Source organism: Podarcis muralis, chromosome 18 (assembly GCF_964188315.1).
Source record: "Podarcis muralis chromosome 18, rPodMur119.hap1.1, whole genome shotgun sequence".
Lineage (NCBI taxonomy): Eukaryota > Metazoa > Chordata > Lepidosauria > Squamata > Lacertidae > Podarcis > Podarcis muralis.
Genome location: NC_135672.1, coordinates 4,015,056 through 4,028,578, shown reverse-complemented (window position 1 = coordinate 4,028,578; position 13,523 = coordinate 4,015,056). Strand labels below are relative to the sequence as shown.

The 13,523-nt window shown below is 44.7% G+C and overlaps 1 protein-coding gene across 1 annotated transcript in view; it reads left to right on the top strand.

The window, feature by feature from the left end:
• The window catches only part of ZAP70 (zeta chain of T cell receptor associated protein kinase 70), a 31,604-nt gene that overhangs the window by 8,147 nt on the left and 9,934 nt on the right, over nucleotides 1-13,523 (top strand). The window contains exons 2-7 of the mRNA XM_028713673.2: nucleotides 4,217-4,675; nucleotides 6,201-6,361; nucleotides 8,040-8,178; nucleotides 10,069-10,150; nucleotides 12,777-12,817; nucleotides 13,060-13,114. Of these exons, the coding sequence (XP_028569506.2) occupies nucleotides 4,274-4,675; nucleotides 6,201-6,361; nucleotides 8,040-8,178; nucleotides 10,069-10,150; nucleotides 12,777-12,817; nucleotides 13,060-13,114 (880 nt within the window). The 5' untranslated portion in view covers nucleotides 4,217-4,273. The remainder of the gene's footprint in view (nucleotides 1-4,216; nucleotides 4,676-6,200; nucleotides 6,362-8,039; nucleotides 8,179-10,068; nucleotides 10,151-12,776; nucleotides 12,818-13,059; nucleotides 13,115-13,523) is intronic.

Sequence of the window (13,523 nt, the reverse complement as noted above, 5' to 3'; positions counted from 1 at the left end):
CCAGGATCAGAAGAGGAGTGCAAACACATGGATGCCATAAATTGCAAAATCTATCAAGCATGTAGAAGAGAGACTCCCCAGAAGGAACCTTTTCCAGTGTATAGGACCTTTTAGCTTAGAGAAAAGGCGAAGAAGAAGAGACATGATGCTAGGAATGTACGGAATTAGTCATGGCATGGAGGAAAAAAGCAGCGACATCACCTTGCCAACAAAGGTCCGTATAGTAAAAGCTATGGTTTTCCCAGTCGTGATGTATGGAAGTGACCATAAAGAAGGCTGATCGCCGAAGAATTGATGCTTTTGAATTATGGTGCTGGAGGAGACTCTGGAGAGTCCCATGGACTGCAAGAAGATCAAACCTCTCCATTCTGAAGGAAATCAGCCCTGAGCGCTCACTGGAAGGACAGATCCTGAAGCTGAGGCTCCAAGACTTTGGCCTCCTCATGAGAAGAGAAGACTCCCTGGAAAAGACCCTGATGCTGGGAAAGATGGAGGGCGCAAGGAGAAGGGGACGACAGAGGACGAGATGGTGGGACAGTGTTCTCGAAGCTACCAGCATGAGTTTGACCAAATTGCGGGAGGCAGTGGAAGACAGGAGTGCCTGGCGTGCAGGGGGTCACAAAGAGGCGGACACGACTAAACAACAATAACAACAATGGAAAAAGCAGATAGGGAAAAGTTGTCCTCCCTCTCTCCCCACACTAGAAATGAAGGTTGGAAGATGCAGGACAGACCGAAGAAAGGACTTTTTCATGCAGTTAACTTCCAAAAATATATAAAACAATAAAATAACCAAGTCACCATTCCGGCAGCCGCATTTTGGATTATTTGTAGTTTCCAAGGTGTTATGTATTCAGTGGTCTGTGTTTGCCTGAGCTTGAGTCTGGACTAAGGATTGTGAGCTCCTGTGTTCTGATTCAATGCATGTTGTCCAATCACAGAACATTTCGGGATTTGGGCCTCTGCCATTGGCCCTTGAACTCTGAGTCGTGATTTGCAGCTTGGAAGTTTAGACAGCCAATCACGTTGGGAGGGGGAGTGGCCCAGACTTTCAGAAATGTATATAAGCTGTTGCTTTGCCCGTTTCCCAGTTATGTAGTTCAGTAAAGGTTCTTGCTGTTATCACTGGGTCTTGCCTTGTGGGAACCCACCTATACTTCAAAAGTCACCTTCAAAGGTAGCCCCACTGAGAGCTCATGACAGTAGTCCAAGCTGGAGATAACCAGAGCATGGACCACTCTGGTGAGACAGTCTGCAGGCAGGCAGGGTCTCAGATGGAGCTGGCAGACAGCCGCCCTGGACGCAGAATTGACCTGCACCTCCATGGACATCAGTGAGTCCAAAATGACCCTAATAATAATAACACGTGCTAGAATAAGCTAGGATTCTTTTTGCACAAAAATGGAAGGAAGAAGTTGTTCCCACCAAAGAAGAAGTAAAATGATTCACTACGTGGAATTGGCAAAGCCAAAAGCAAAAATGGAAGCCTTTTTCAGAATATTTAAATAAATGTCATAGTATGATGAATTCGCCCGCGGGATTTGAACTACGGGGGACAGAAGGAATTAGAGAATATTGTATGACTGTAAAGTTATAAGAGAGAGAAGACAGGGTGCAGCAAGGGGGAGAAATGAAAAACATCATGGAAAATGGGGTGGGAAGTTGCCAAAGCAAAAGAAAAATCTATTATGCATTGGAATGGGTATGTGAATTTTTGAGAAATTTAATAATATTTTTCCCCCCAGGATAATTTTTTTTCTTTTTTCTTTAAGATGGCTCTAATCCTCATGAATTCTATTTGGGCACCTTCCTCAGTGCAGCCTACACTGACTTGGCAGACTTGGGTCTCCAGGAAGTCAAAAAACCCAAGAAAAATGTATTATGTTTTGGAGGGCATAGATTGCAAGTGTCAATGGAAGACGTAACCCATGTTCACCTTGAATGCCCTTTTTATAACGATCTTAGAAACAATTGCGTCCGCCCATCGTGAAGATCGCAGAAGGGAAGCTCATCTCTTGCAAAGACCTTTTTTTCTGTTGTCTGATGTAGAGAAGTCTATCTCTTCTAGAACATCCACATTTCTCACTCATGCTCTACAAATTTGTGTAATGAAAAGGGGGTATGGGAAATGATTTATCCTCTAAAGGCCAGGGAGCAGAAATGTAAACCGCTGTTAGCAGCAGAATTATTGTTATTATTATTTTTACGTGTGAAGTGGCTGTTTGGTAGAACACAATAAACCGAACTAAGCTGCGCTGAACTGCATGTGTAATTTTGTTGTTGAAATTTAATTTAAATTTTTTTTAAATAAAATAAATTTAATCATATATTTAAGGAATATATAAGATTATATTGTAAAAACAATACCATCTTAGCAGAACTTGAATGATACTTGTGAACAAAAATGAATGAAACGAATACTTTAGTGGATTGTATGAAAAAGGATGTAAAGTAAAGCTGCGCAACAAAACCACCATGACAACTGAAACAATATAATGAAAACGACTGGAAGATTTATGCAGGAATTTTTATTTGATAGATATGATTTTGTATACATTTTTTCTTTTATTTTTATTTTCCTTTTTCTTCTTTTTAAATTTTTTCTTACTTTTATGTCTTGATGTTCTCTTCTTTTTTTATTTAACTTTTCTGTACTTACCTTCATTGTATGTTTGTATTTTAAATCAATAAAGATTTACCATGGGGGGGGGGGAAAGAAATTTAATAAAACACAATACAGTGGTACCTCTGGATGCGAACGGGATCCGTTCCGGAGCCCCATTTGCATCCTGAAGCGAATGCAATCCGCGCCTGCACGGGTCACGATTTGCCGCTTCCGCGCATGCGCGTGACGCCATTTTGAGCGTCTGCGCATGCGCAAGCGGCGAAACCCGGAGGTAACGCGCTCCGGGTCACCATGGAGCGTAACCTGAAAACGCTCAACTGGAAGCACATTTAACCCGAGGTATGACTGTACACAAGGGACGCGGGTGGCGCTGTGGGTAAAAACCGCAGCGCCTAGGACTTGCCGATCGAAAGGTCGGCGGTTCGAATCCCCGCGGCGGGGTGCGCGCCCGTTGTTCGGTCCCAGCGTCTGCCAACCTAGCAATTCGAAAGCACGTCAAAGTGCAAGTAGATAAATAGGGACCGCTTACTGGCGGGAAGGTAAACGGCATTTCCGTGTGCGGCTCTGGCTCGCCAGATGCAGCTTTGTCACGCTGGCCACGTGACCCGGAAGTGTCTCCGGACAGTGCTGGCCCCCGGCCTATAGAGTGAGATGGGCGCACAACCCTAGAGTCTGGCAAGACTGGCCCGTACGGGCAGGGGTACCTTTACCTTTACCTTATGACTGTACACAATAGTAATAATATATATATATCCTTTATTAGGTATAGCAAATCACACATTATCAAACAGACACCGTATACAAATTGTGCAAAATATGAGCTCAACATAACAAGGTTTGACCAAGTCAGATCTTTAACTCCAGATAAAATCAATTTGCATAAATAATACAACCACTAAATGTCTTTATAATTGCCCAGTCTTTCTACATGGACAGCACTCAAAAATTCAGCCACTATTAAAGTAATTTGATCATTCCTGTCCAAGAGCAGGTTCTGAACCGTTGGTAGTGTAGAAGTCAGCCTATTGAGTTGTAAGGCCTCTAATAATTGTCTTCTGGCATAAATGCCAAAATCACAAGAAAAGAAAATATGCTCCAAAGTATCAGGTTCCTGGGACGCGGTTGGCGCTGCGGGTTAAACCACAGAGCCTAGGACTTGCTTATCAGAAGATCGGCGGTTCGAATCCCCACGATGGGGTGAGCTCCCGTTGCTCGGTCCCTGGTCCTGCCAACCTGGCAGTTCGAAAGCACCTCAAAGTGCAAGTAGATAAATAGGTACCACTCCAGCGGGAAGGTAAACGGCGTTTCCGTGCGCTGCTCTGGTTCGCCAGAAGCGGCTTAGTCCTGCTGGCCACATGACCCGGAAGCTGTACGCCGGCTCCCTCGGCCAATAAAGGGAGATGAGCGCCGCAACCCCAGAGTTGGCCACGACTGGACCTAATGGTCAGGGGTCCCTTTACCTTTATCAGTTTACTACATTTGCAGAGACGCTCTGATTCTGGAAGAGCTAAATATCTTCCTCTTAAATAATAATAATAATAATAATAATAATAATAATAATAATAATGCCTGTCTCCTCCTGTTTCCCAGGTGTTTCCCTGAGCATCCTATGACCGCCGCTTGGGCAGCCCCAGGACCTGCCACTCGATGCCCAACCCGGCTGCCCACCTGCCCTTTTACTATGGCAGCATCTCTCGCTCGGACGCCGAAGAGCATCTCAAGCTGGGCGGAATGATGGACGGCCTCTTCCTGCTGCGCCAGTGCCTTCGCAGCCTGGGCGGCTACGTGCTGTCGGTCACCCACAACCTCCGGTTCCACCACTACCCCATCGAGCGGCTGATGAACGGCACCTTTGCCATCGCGGGCGGCAAGGCGCACTGCGGCCCCGAGGAGCTCTGCGAGTTCTACTCCAAGGACGCTGATGGGCTCTGCTGCCCGCTCAAGAGGCCATGCAACCGTCCCGGTGGCCTCGAACCCCAGCCGGGCATCTTCGACTCCATCCGAGAGAACATGGTGCGAGAATATATCCGGCAGACGTGGCAGCTGGAGGTACGGGCAGGATCGGGGCCTTTCCTGTGGTTGGGGGGCAGCAGAGGGGAAACATTGCGGCCAGCAGAATATGGAGCGGCACCCAAGATTAAGGGCAAAATGTCAAAAAAAAGAAGCAACATTTTTGAAATTTGATTTTTATTCATTTTCAAATTAATAACACATCCAAATCGAATTAAAGGTGATTTAACCCCCCCCAAAAAAAACTGGTTTCCCACTATCTCAGGTATATTCCAATTCATCCCCTTTTACATGCTGCTTATTTTACAGATTTATTTCTGCTTCACGTCCATTTTGTTAAGCAAAATTCTCCTCCCTCAGCTGTCCCTTTACTGACTCCTGCATAAGGATTAAACACAATTACATCAAATAAAAACAAGTGAGCGCTTATAGTAATTTAAACATTTCATTTTTCTTTCCAACTTGCATGTAGATTCATTCTCTTATCCCTGATAGTTTTCAGCCTCTGCCCGTTTGCGCAAACCCTTTTCCTTTCCATAGGCAAACCAGATTATCTCCTTTCAATGTTCAGTCTTCGTTATTGAGTTAAAGGTAAAGGGACCCCTGACCATTAAGTCCAGTCGCAGACGACTCTGGGGCTGTGGCACTCATCTCGCTTTATTGGCTGAGGGAGCCGGCGCACAGCTTCTGGGTCATGTGGCCAGCAGGACTAAGCCGCTTCCGGTGAACCAGAGCAGCGCACGGAAACGCCGTTTACCTTCCTTACCTATTTATCTACTTGCACTTTGATGTGCTTTTGAACTGCTAGGTTGGCAGGAGCAGGGACCGAGCAACGGGAGCTCACCCCGTCACAGAGATTCGAACCGCCGACCTTCTGATCGGCAAGCCCTAGGCTCAGTGGTTTAGACCACAGCACCACTCGCGTCCCATGAGTTACAGCCTCTCGAATCCATTATTTGCATTACATTGGAGGTAAAGCTTTTACAACGCCCTTCGTTTCCTATTGGAGGGTATCTCAAAGCAGGACTGGGAGATATCTGGTTTCCAACGTCATGATAAATTACCAGCTACACATCGTGATATACTGATATATCACGATGTCTGAAATAAGGATGGACCTGTGTCAAGGCATTAGCTGGCTTCAGTTTTCCCTGCATCAATATTTTTGCATAGCGCACGTACACACAGACACACAGACACACACACACCATGATTAGCAGTCTATTGCAAGGTCAAAAATTATGAAACTCAACAATTCTATGGCACTAGATAGTCATTTACATTTCCAGCACCTCCTTTCCTTTGAGCTCACCCCCCAGGTAATCCCACTGCCCTCCAGGAGACCATACCACCTATTTTGAGAAGTTTAGAACAACGTAGAATTACAAAAGCAGTTCCTTCCATCTCCAATATATAGGTGTTGATTCCTGCTCTTATGTAGGAACCAACCGGGGTTAAATGGGAGGCTGATTATTTCCCCCACCAGGCACAGCTCGTCTCGGAGGTTTAAATAATTCCCAGAAAGGCAATAGAGTCTCTGTTCTCTCCTCTTCCTTCTTCGTAGGGGGACACCCTCGAACAGGCCATCATCAGCCAGGCCCCCCAGGTGGAGAAGCTCCTGGCCACCACAGCCCACGAGAAGATGCCCTGGTACCATGGCCCCATCACTCGAGCGCAAGCGGAAAGCAGACTCTACTCAGGCTCGCAGCCTGATGGGAAATTCTTGTAAGCACCTTATTAGGGCAAAGCTTGTTGTTGTCTTCTTCTTCTTCTTCTTCTTCTTCTTCTTCTTCTTCTTCTTCTTCTTCTTCTTCTTCTTCATCCAAATCATTTTTATTGTTTTCCCAAATTTCAACGAATCAACCACAAATTAAAACACACTCAATACAATCTTCCCCCAAAATGGCTTCTTGCACTCTGTCCTCAATGCATCCATAATTTCCTCTCGTTGCTGCACTGTTTTCCCAACCTGTCTGTCGTCTTTCTGCGTTGCTTCCATTATTCAGTTGGGGCACCCACCTGCCTCGCTTTGCAGATTTGGGGCATCTATCAACCAGGGTGAAGGAGTTGGAATGGCCGAGTCCAGGAACTGCCATCCTAATGTCCCACAAGAGGGATGAGGAGCCCCCAGTCTCCTCATTTGGCCTGCGAGGCCATTTCAGCCAAGCCCACCTCCCCGTAAGGATGTCAGAAAGCATCTACTTCCATTCTGACCCAGCGTTGCCACTGTTGGCTCTGCTGCAGTTCAGTTTCTGCCCAGTACTAACAGACCCTCCAAGTGTCCCTATTTTCCAGGGACAGACCCAGATTTACAGAAGCCATTCTGGTTTCTGATTTGATCCCTGAATGTCCCCCCTTTCCTTAGGACGTCCCTCTTTTCATTGCAAAAATATTGGAGGGTATGATTAGTTATGAGACCCCCAAGCCAAGGAGATAAGTAACTAGGCAACTGCTAGAAGACATCTGAAGGCAGCCCTGGATAGGGAAGCTTTTTCATGCTCAATGTTTTATTATGTTTTTATATATGTTGGAAGCTACCCAGAGTTTGCTTTGCTTTCAGAACCGCTTATGGTTCTTGTTAATTGCTATCTGTAACTAATGGAGCCAATTGGGCTGGACTAAATGACCCTTAAGGGACGTGGGTGGTGCTGTGGGTTAAAACACTGAGCTTGGGCTTGCTGATCAGAAGGTCAGCGGTTCGAATCCCCGCGACGGGGTGAGCCCCAGTTGTTCCGTCTCAGCTCCTGCCCACCTAGCAGCTCAAAAGCACGTCAAAGTGCAAGTAGATAAATAGGTACTGCTCCGGCAGGAAGGTAAACGGTGTTTCCGTGCGCTGCTCTGGTTTGCCAGAAGCGGCTTAGTCATGCTGGCCACATGACCCGGAAGCTGTATGCCGGCTCCCTCGGCCAATAAAGCGAGATGAGCGCCGCAACCCCAGAGTCTTTCACAACTGGACCTAATGGTCAGGGGTCCCTTTACCTTTAAATGAGCCTTGGGTTCCCTCCCAACTCTACAATTCTATGATTCTGTTTGTTGCCAGGTAGCCACAGGGTTTAAATTAAACCTGGTTTGCCTCAAAAGGCAAACTTCCCTGATTCGTACTTTCTGAAACCATATGCAGAATGAAAAGCAGCCATCCCTGGCAATCAGCACTTCTCTGAATTTTGCAATGCTGTCCCCCAGTCAAATGCCTCTATAGCAGCAACCTGTCCATTAAAAGACACACATTCATGCAAATATCATACAAAATTGCACTGTCTCAGGGGACGCTGCTTTGCATAGGGAAGCAGCTTGATTGGAAGAATGAGAAACAGAAAATGGACGCATTCGCCAGCTCCTTGGATAAAAACCAGGTCCCCCTTAGTAGGAACAGAGCTGATCCTTCCATGCCATTTCCCTCCAGGCTGAGAGAGAAAAAGGAGAAAGGCTCTTACGCTCTGTCCCTCGTCTACGGAAAGACGGTTTATCACTACCGGATCGGACAGGACAAAGCAGGGAAATATTCGGTGGAAGACGGAACCAAGTTTGATACGCTCTGGCAGGTGGGTTGTGTGAGTGTGTGGGGCTGGAGACCCCTCCTCCTTCTCGGATTGCCTGCATTGCAATGAAGAGAAGAGAATCATTGAATTGCAGAGTTGGAAGGGACCCTGAGGGTCATCTAGTCCAACCCCCTACAATGGGTTGTTGTTTTTTAAGGCAAGATGGCACTGCCACCCAAGAAGGTGTCAGCAAACATGGGCAAACCACAAGGTTTACAGGGGTACAACTTTTGTTGGGGGGAGGATGGGTGGACACCTAAAGGGAGGGGGAGCCCCCAAAGCAGACCCGTTTGGACTGAGCACTTTGATAAAACTTTATTCGCATTAGCCAATGGCCATAGCAACAGTAAAACATCACAGTATATGCAGAAAAGGAAGTTTGATATAAGAGCACGATTCAAAGTCCTGAATCAGCCGTCAGTTAGTGGCCCTTATTCTGATTGCCCCTGCTATGAACCTCGCAACCTTTGCTGTTATCTGCTCATTTTGATCTGATAGAAGAAAGGACATTGTGGCAGTGGTTGAGCGCCCTGGGATGGTTAGTACGAGTGGGGCGATGATCTTGTAGAGAGCGCAAGACAGGAGGACGTGTGCCACTGTTTCGGTGCTACCATCTCCACAGGGGCAAAGACGTTTCTCAGGCGGGGTCTTTTGGAATCGACCCTCAAGCACCACAGATAGCAAAACATCCAGTCTTGCAAATGTAAAAGCACGTCTGTATTTTGGGATAATAAGTTTGTGCAGATATGGGGCCAGAGAATCAAAATGGAGAGGTGGAAACTGAACGTACCAAGGGCAGAATTTCCTTATAGTGGCCAGGTTGTTCTGATGCTCGATATCTTTTAGACGTTGACCAATTAGACTGTTTGCTTTAGTGGGCCCCATAGTGAGTAGGTGTTGTGGGGATAGGCCACAAGAGGGAAGTTTTTGATAGAGGGTTTTAAGCCAGGCATTTGGACTGAGTATGTGAGGTGGCTGTCGAGGGAGACAAACAGAAAACCAGATGGGCAGCGGAACCCAATGGAGTGTCATGCAAGTGGATCATTAATTGCAGCTTCACTAATAGCCATGTAGAGACTTGGGGGGAAAAACAGCAACAAGACTCAATACAGCCAATGGAAGTTTTCTTGATGGTTCTGCGGATTGGAGGGGTTTTAGAGGCACGTCGGTGACATGGCAGGGGTATCAGCCAAGCATCAATCACCATGCGGCCCTCAAGAGGACTCTGTGTGGACCTTGGAAACCTCCCCAGGACATACCCCTCCCCGGCTTGGCTTCGCCCCTTCCGTCTAATATTAAATTTTATTGAAATAATTTTGATTATATATAAATAAAGTGATACAGAGGGGGGAAAGTGAGGGGTGGGGGAGTAGAGAGATGTGTATATTCCTAGCTGGGAGTGAATGGAGGACAGTGGGGTGTTGTGTGTTAATTTCCTAAAGTTATATTCTGCTCGGTTGTGCAAATAAAACCTCAAAGCAGTCTGAGCGTGGGCGGAAATTATCCTGCTGTACTCAGGTATAGCCTGAGGCTCTGTGGCTCCACCCACTTTTCCCACTGGCTCCGCCCACTGCTGGCAGGCGGCCCCTAAGAGGCTGCCAAGAAAGGAATCTGGTCCTTGCATTCATGAAATCTACTGTCGTTGTGGAGGAACCCTTCCCCTGGACCACCCCTAGCTGGGCTTATGATTTCATCTCCCGTGTTTCGTCTTGCAATCTTCAAGGAGATCTTGGGATTCAAGCAAAAGGAGAATGTGGAATAGGCAAAGTTGAGCCTTTAAAAATAATAATAATAATAATAATAATAATAATAATAATAATAATAATAATAATAATAATAATCTCTTTCTGTTTCTGGGCTTCTAACCCCCTTCTCCTCCCTTCCCAACTGCAGCTCGTGGAATATCTCAAACTGAAACCGGATGGCCTGATCTATTATTTGAGGGAAAGCACACCGAATCCCGATATGCCAACAGGTGAGACCCCAATATTTGCCACCCGGAAAATATTGGAACTACTTTCAGGTGCAATTCAAGAGTTGTTGGTGTGTGGGTTTTTGTGTGTGTTTTTTTACATTTAGTGGACTTTGTTAAATAGGGCCTAGTTTCTTTAAAAAACATATATGAATTTTTCATTTTCATTTATTTATTTTTCAAGTTTTGATTTTATTGTGTAAATTCAAAAAGTGACATATCATAGAATTTACATTGAATATTGAAAAGACCAGAGAAGGTCACAAAAAAACAAAACAAAAACAGTAATAATTTTCCATTTTGATAAAATATCGATCATCTTCTGTTCTATTATTCTACATCTGTATCTTTATACATGACGTCCCATCTGCACCCAATGTACATACCTTTTTAGAACACCGATCATACTAAAATAAATTTCATATTTCATTAAAGTTCTTCATATACCTAAAGTCTTTTTTTAAAAAAACTAAACCTTACGTCTTGTTTTATTCCCCACATTATATTATATTATTTACACAGAAATCATTCAAACGCTACCATAGCCACCACACCGTGATTGTAATTCTGTAAATATTTTTTAAACATGTCCCATTTTGGAGTAAAGCATTGATTGAAATTGCCTCTCCGTCTGTTCATCAATTGTGCCATCTCAGCATATTCTAGGAGTTTATTTAACCACTCTGATTTAGATGGTACCTTATCCCCCTTCCAATTCATTGCAATCAGGGTCCTTGCGGCCGCAGTGGCATGCGGAAATATTTCCTTTAGGCCTTTTGGTATTTCTTTGTCTAGAATGGCAAGAAGGAAGGCCTCCGGTTTCTTTGGAAAGGATACTTTCAACCTTTTCCCCCCAATTCGTCATATATGATATTCCAGAATTCTTTAATTTTTTTACAGAGCCACCACATGTGGTTTGAGTTTCTCAAATTTTACAAGCATCAATTAAAAAGCAAAGCAAAACAATACCCATATCCAATTCTTACTTGTAACCAGGGCCGTCTTAAGGATATCCGGTGCTGTGGTGCAAAGCTCCCCCTGGCACCCCACTTTCCCAGAGTTGTTTCCCCCCTCCAATAATATATATCATTTTCAGTAAATGAACGTAGTAAAAAAAAGGAAAAGATTAACAATAATAAAGACATACAAAAAAAGAAAAGAAAAAGAAAAGAAAAAGAAGAAAAGGTGCATACAACTTACTACCACTTAATTAATTAAAATTAAGTACCATCCATCTTCACAAACATAGTATATGACTTCCTCAAATCTCTTCCATCTGAATTTCTTAGTAATTATATGTAGCAGTTTCCAATATCAGTGTTTCAAAAGACCATATCACAGTCCTAATCATTTTACATAACTTTCCTTATCGTACATTTTCTTATTTATAAATTTAATTCTATTTTTATCCCAGGCCTAATTGTTTCTTTCAAGTGATTACATATCTTTAATATTACAATATTTATTCAAGTAGTCTTTAAATTTCTTCCAGTCTTCTTCATTTTTATTTATTTATTTTTTCAAGTTTTGATTTCATTGGGTAAATTCGAAAAGTGACATATCATAGAATTTACATTGAATATTGAAAAGACCAGAGAAGGTCACCAAAAACAAAACGAAAACAGTAATAATTTTCCATTTTGATAAAATATCAATCATCTTCATCTTTCCAGTCTTCTTCCTCTACTTTCTGGTCGTGGATTCTCCCGGTGAGATCAGCCAGCTCCATAAATTCCATCATCTTCAATCACCTTCATCTGGTTTCTCTTCAGATCGTATAAATCTTTCGCCTTTTACTTTCCCAGAGTTGTCGACCTTTTTTAGGGCTGGAGGAGGCGGGCAGCGGCTGGAGGGCGGCTCCTCTGGCGGGGAAGAGGTGGAGGGTGGACGCGGTGCCTCCCGGCTCCGCTGGCCGCTTCGTGCCACGATGGCCACAGCAGGCAGCACACCGAGCGAGCGGGCCTGCGTTGAGCGAGCGAGGGCACATGCACTGCTCCCGCTGAGCATTTGCTCGGTTTTCCCCCTTTTGGCCTTCTGGCGCCCCGCAGAATTCGGTGCCCTCGCTCACTCAGCGCGCTTGTTCGGTGTTCCCCAGACTCTCGCCTGGCACCCTCCAGAACTTGGCGCCCTGGCGCCCCGCGCCACTAGCCTCTATGGGTAAGACGGGCCTGTTTGTAACTAGCCTTTATTGGCATAAGTTAAAACAGTAAAATCATACAAAGTTATACACTGATAATCCAAACACATGCAATATATAAAAGACTAGATAATTCAATTTTTTACTAAATCCTTATTTCCCATTTTTGACTACAAGTTCTACTAATGAGTTTAGTTTCCCCCCAATAGTTTTTCCAATAGATACTCTCTCCATTCTTTATTAAAAGTTACTTCCCCCTGGTTTCTAATTCTTCCCGTACGTTTTGCCATTTCGGCATAGTCCATTAATTTTATCTGCCACTCTTCCTTGGTCGGGACTGTATCTTCTTTCCACCTAGTTCCTTCCAAGCAAGGTTCATGAGGTCTGGAAGCTTGGATTTGTTTGTTTGTGCATGGGAGAGCTAGAAGGACCATAGCTCAGGCTTGTCGTTTGCAGATGTCACCTAAGCAAACTCTTTCCTCCCGTTTCCAGAAACCGCGACACCAGACCCACCGGCTCACCCGTCTGCGTTCGTAAGTATCTCTTTGTTTGCTTCCTCTCAAATTGTCGCAGTCGGGTACTGCCTTTCAGGGTCGGTTTAAGGACCAGGGGACCAAGGTCCTGGGTGAGAGATCAGCTGTGGCTTCCATCAGCGGCCAGGGAAATCCCATTGAACCAATCTCCGCAGGGAAGCGAATCCTGCATCTGCAAGGGGTGGAGTAGATGGCCCCAGGGTCAAACTCTGCAATTCTGTGATTCTATGTTTTCTTGCCAGGCTCAACGGAGACTCGTATCACAAAACTCTGATGGTTACACACCTGACCCCATTGGTGAGTAAAGGCAAAGGAATAAACCAGCACCCCAAGGTGAATTGTTGTGTTTTTATAGATAGATAGATAATTTATTACAGTCGGAGACCATCTTATAAAACACACTTAGGAGTACAATCCCAGAAGGAAAACAAACATTTAAAACCATGTACAACAGTCAATTTAAAATTTATAAATGCAATAAGTGTATAGACACTTAAAACTTAAGATAAGCTACCACAGAGAGATGACCCAGAGTCACCCATGGAACCGAGTTTGGGGATTTTCTTAACGAACTAGTTTGGGTCGGGGGATGGTCTGCGCCTACAGATCTGTACACAGAATCTGGCGACCGTCCGGGAGGGGAGGAAGGGAAGTCAATGTTCAATTTAATTTAATGCTTTGCTTTGTTTATGTGACTATGAAAATG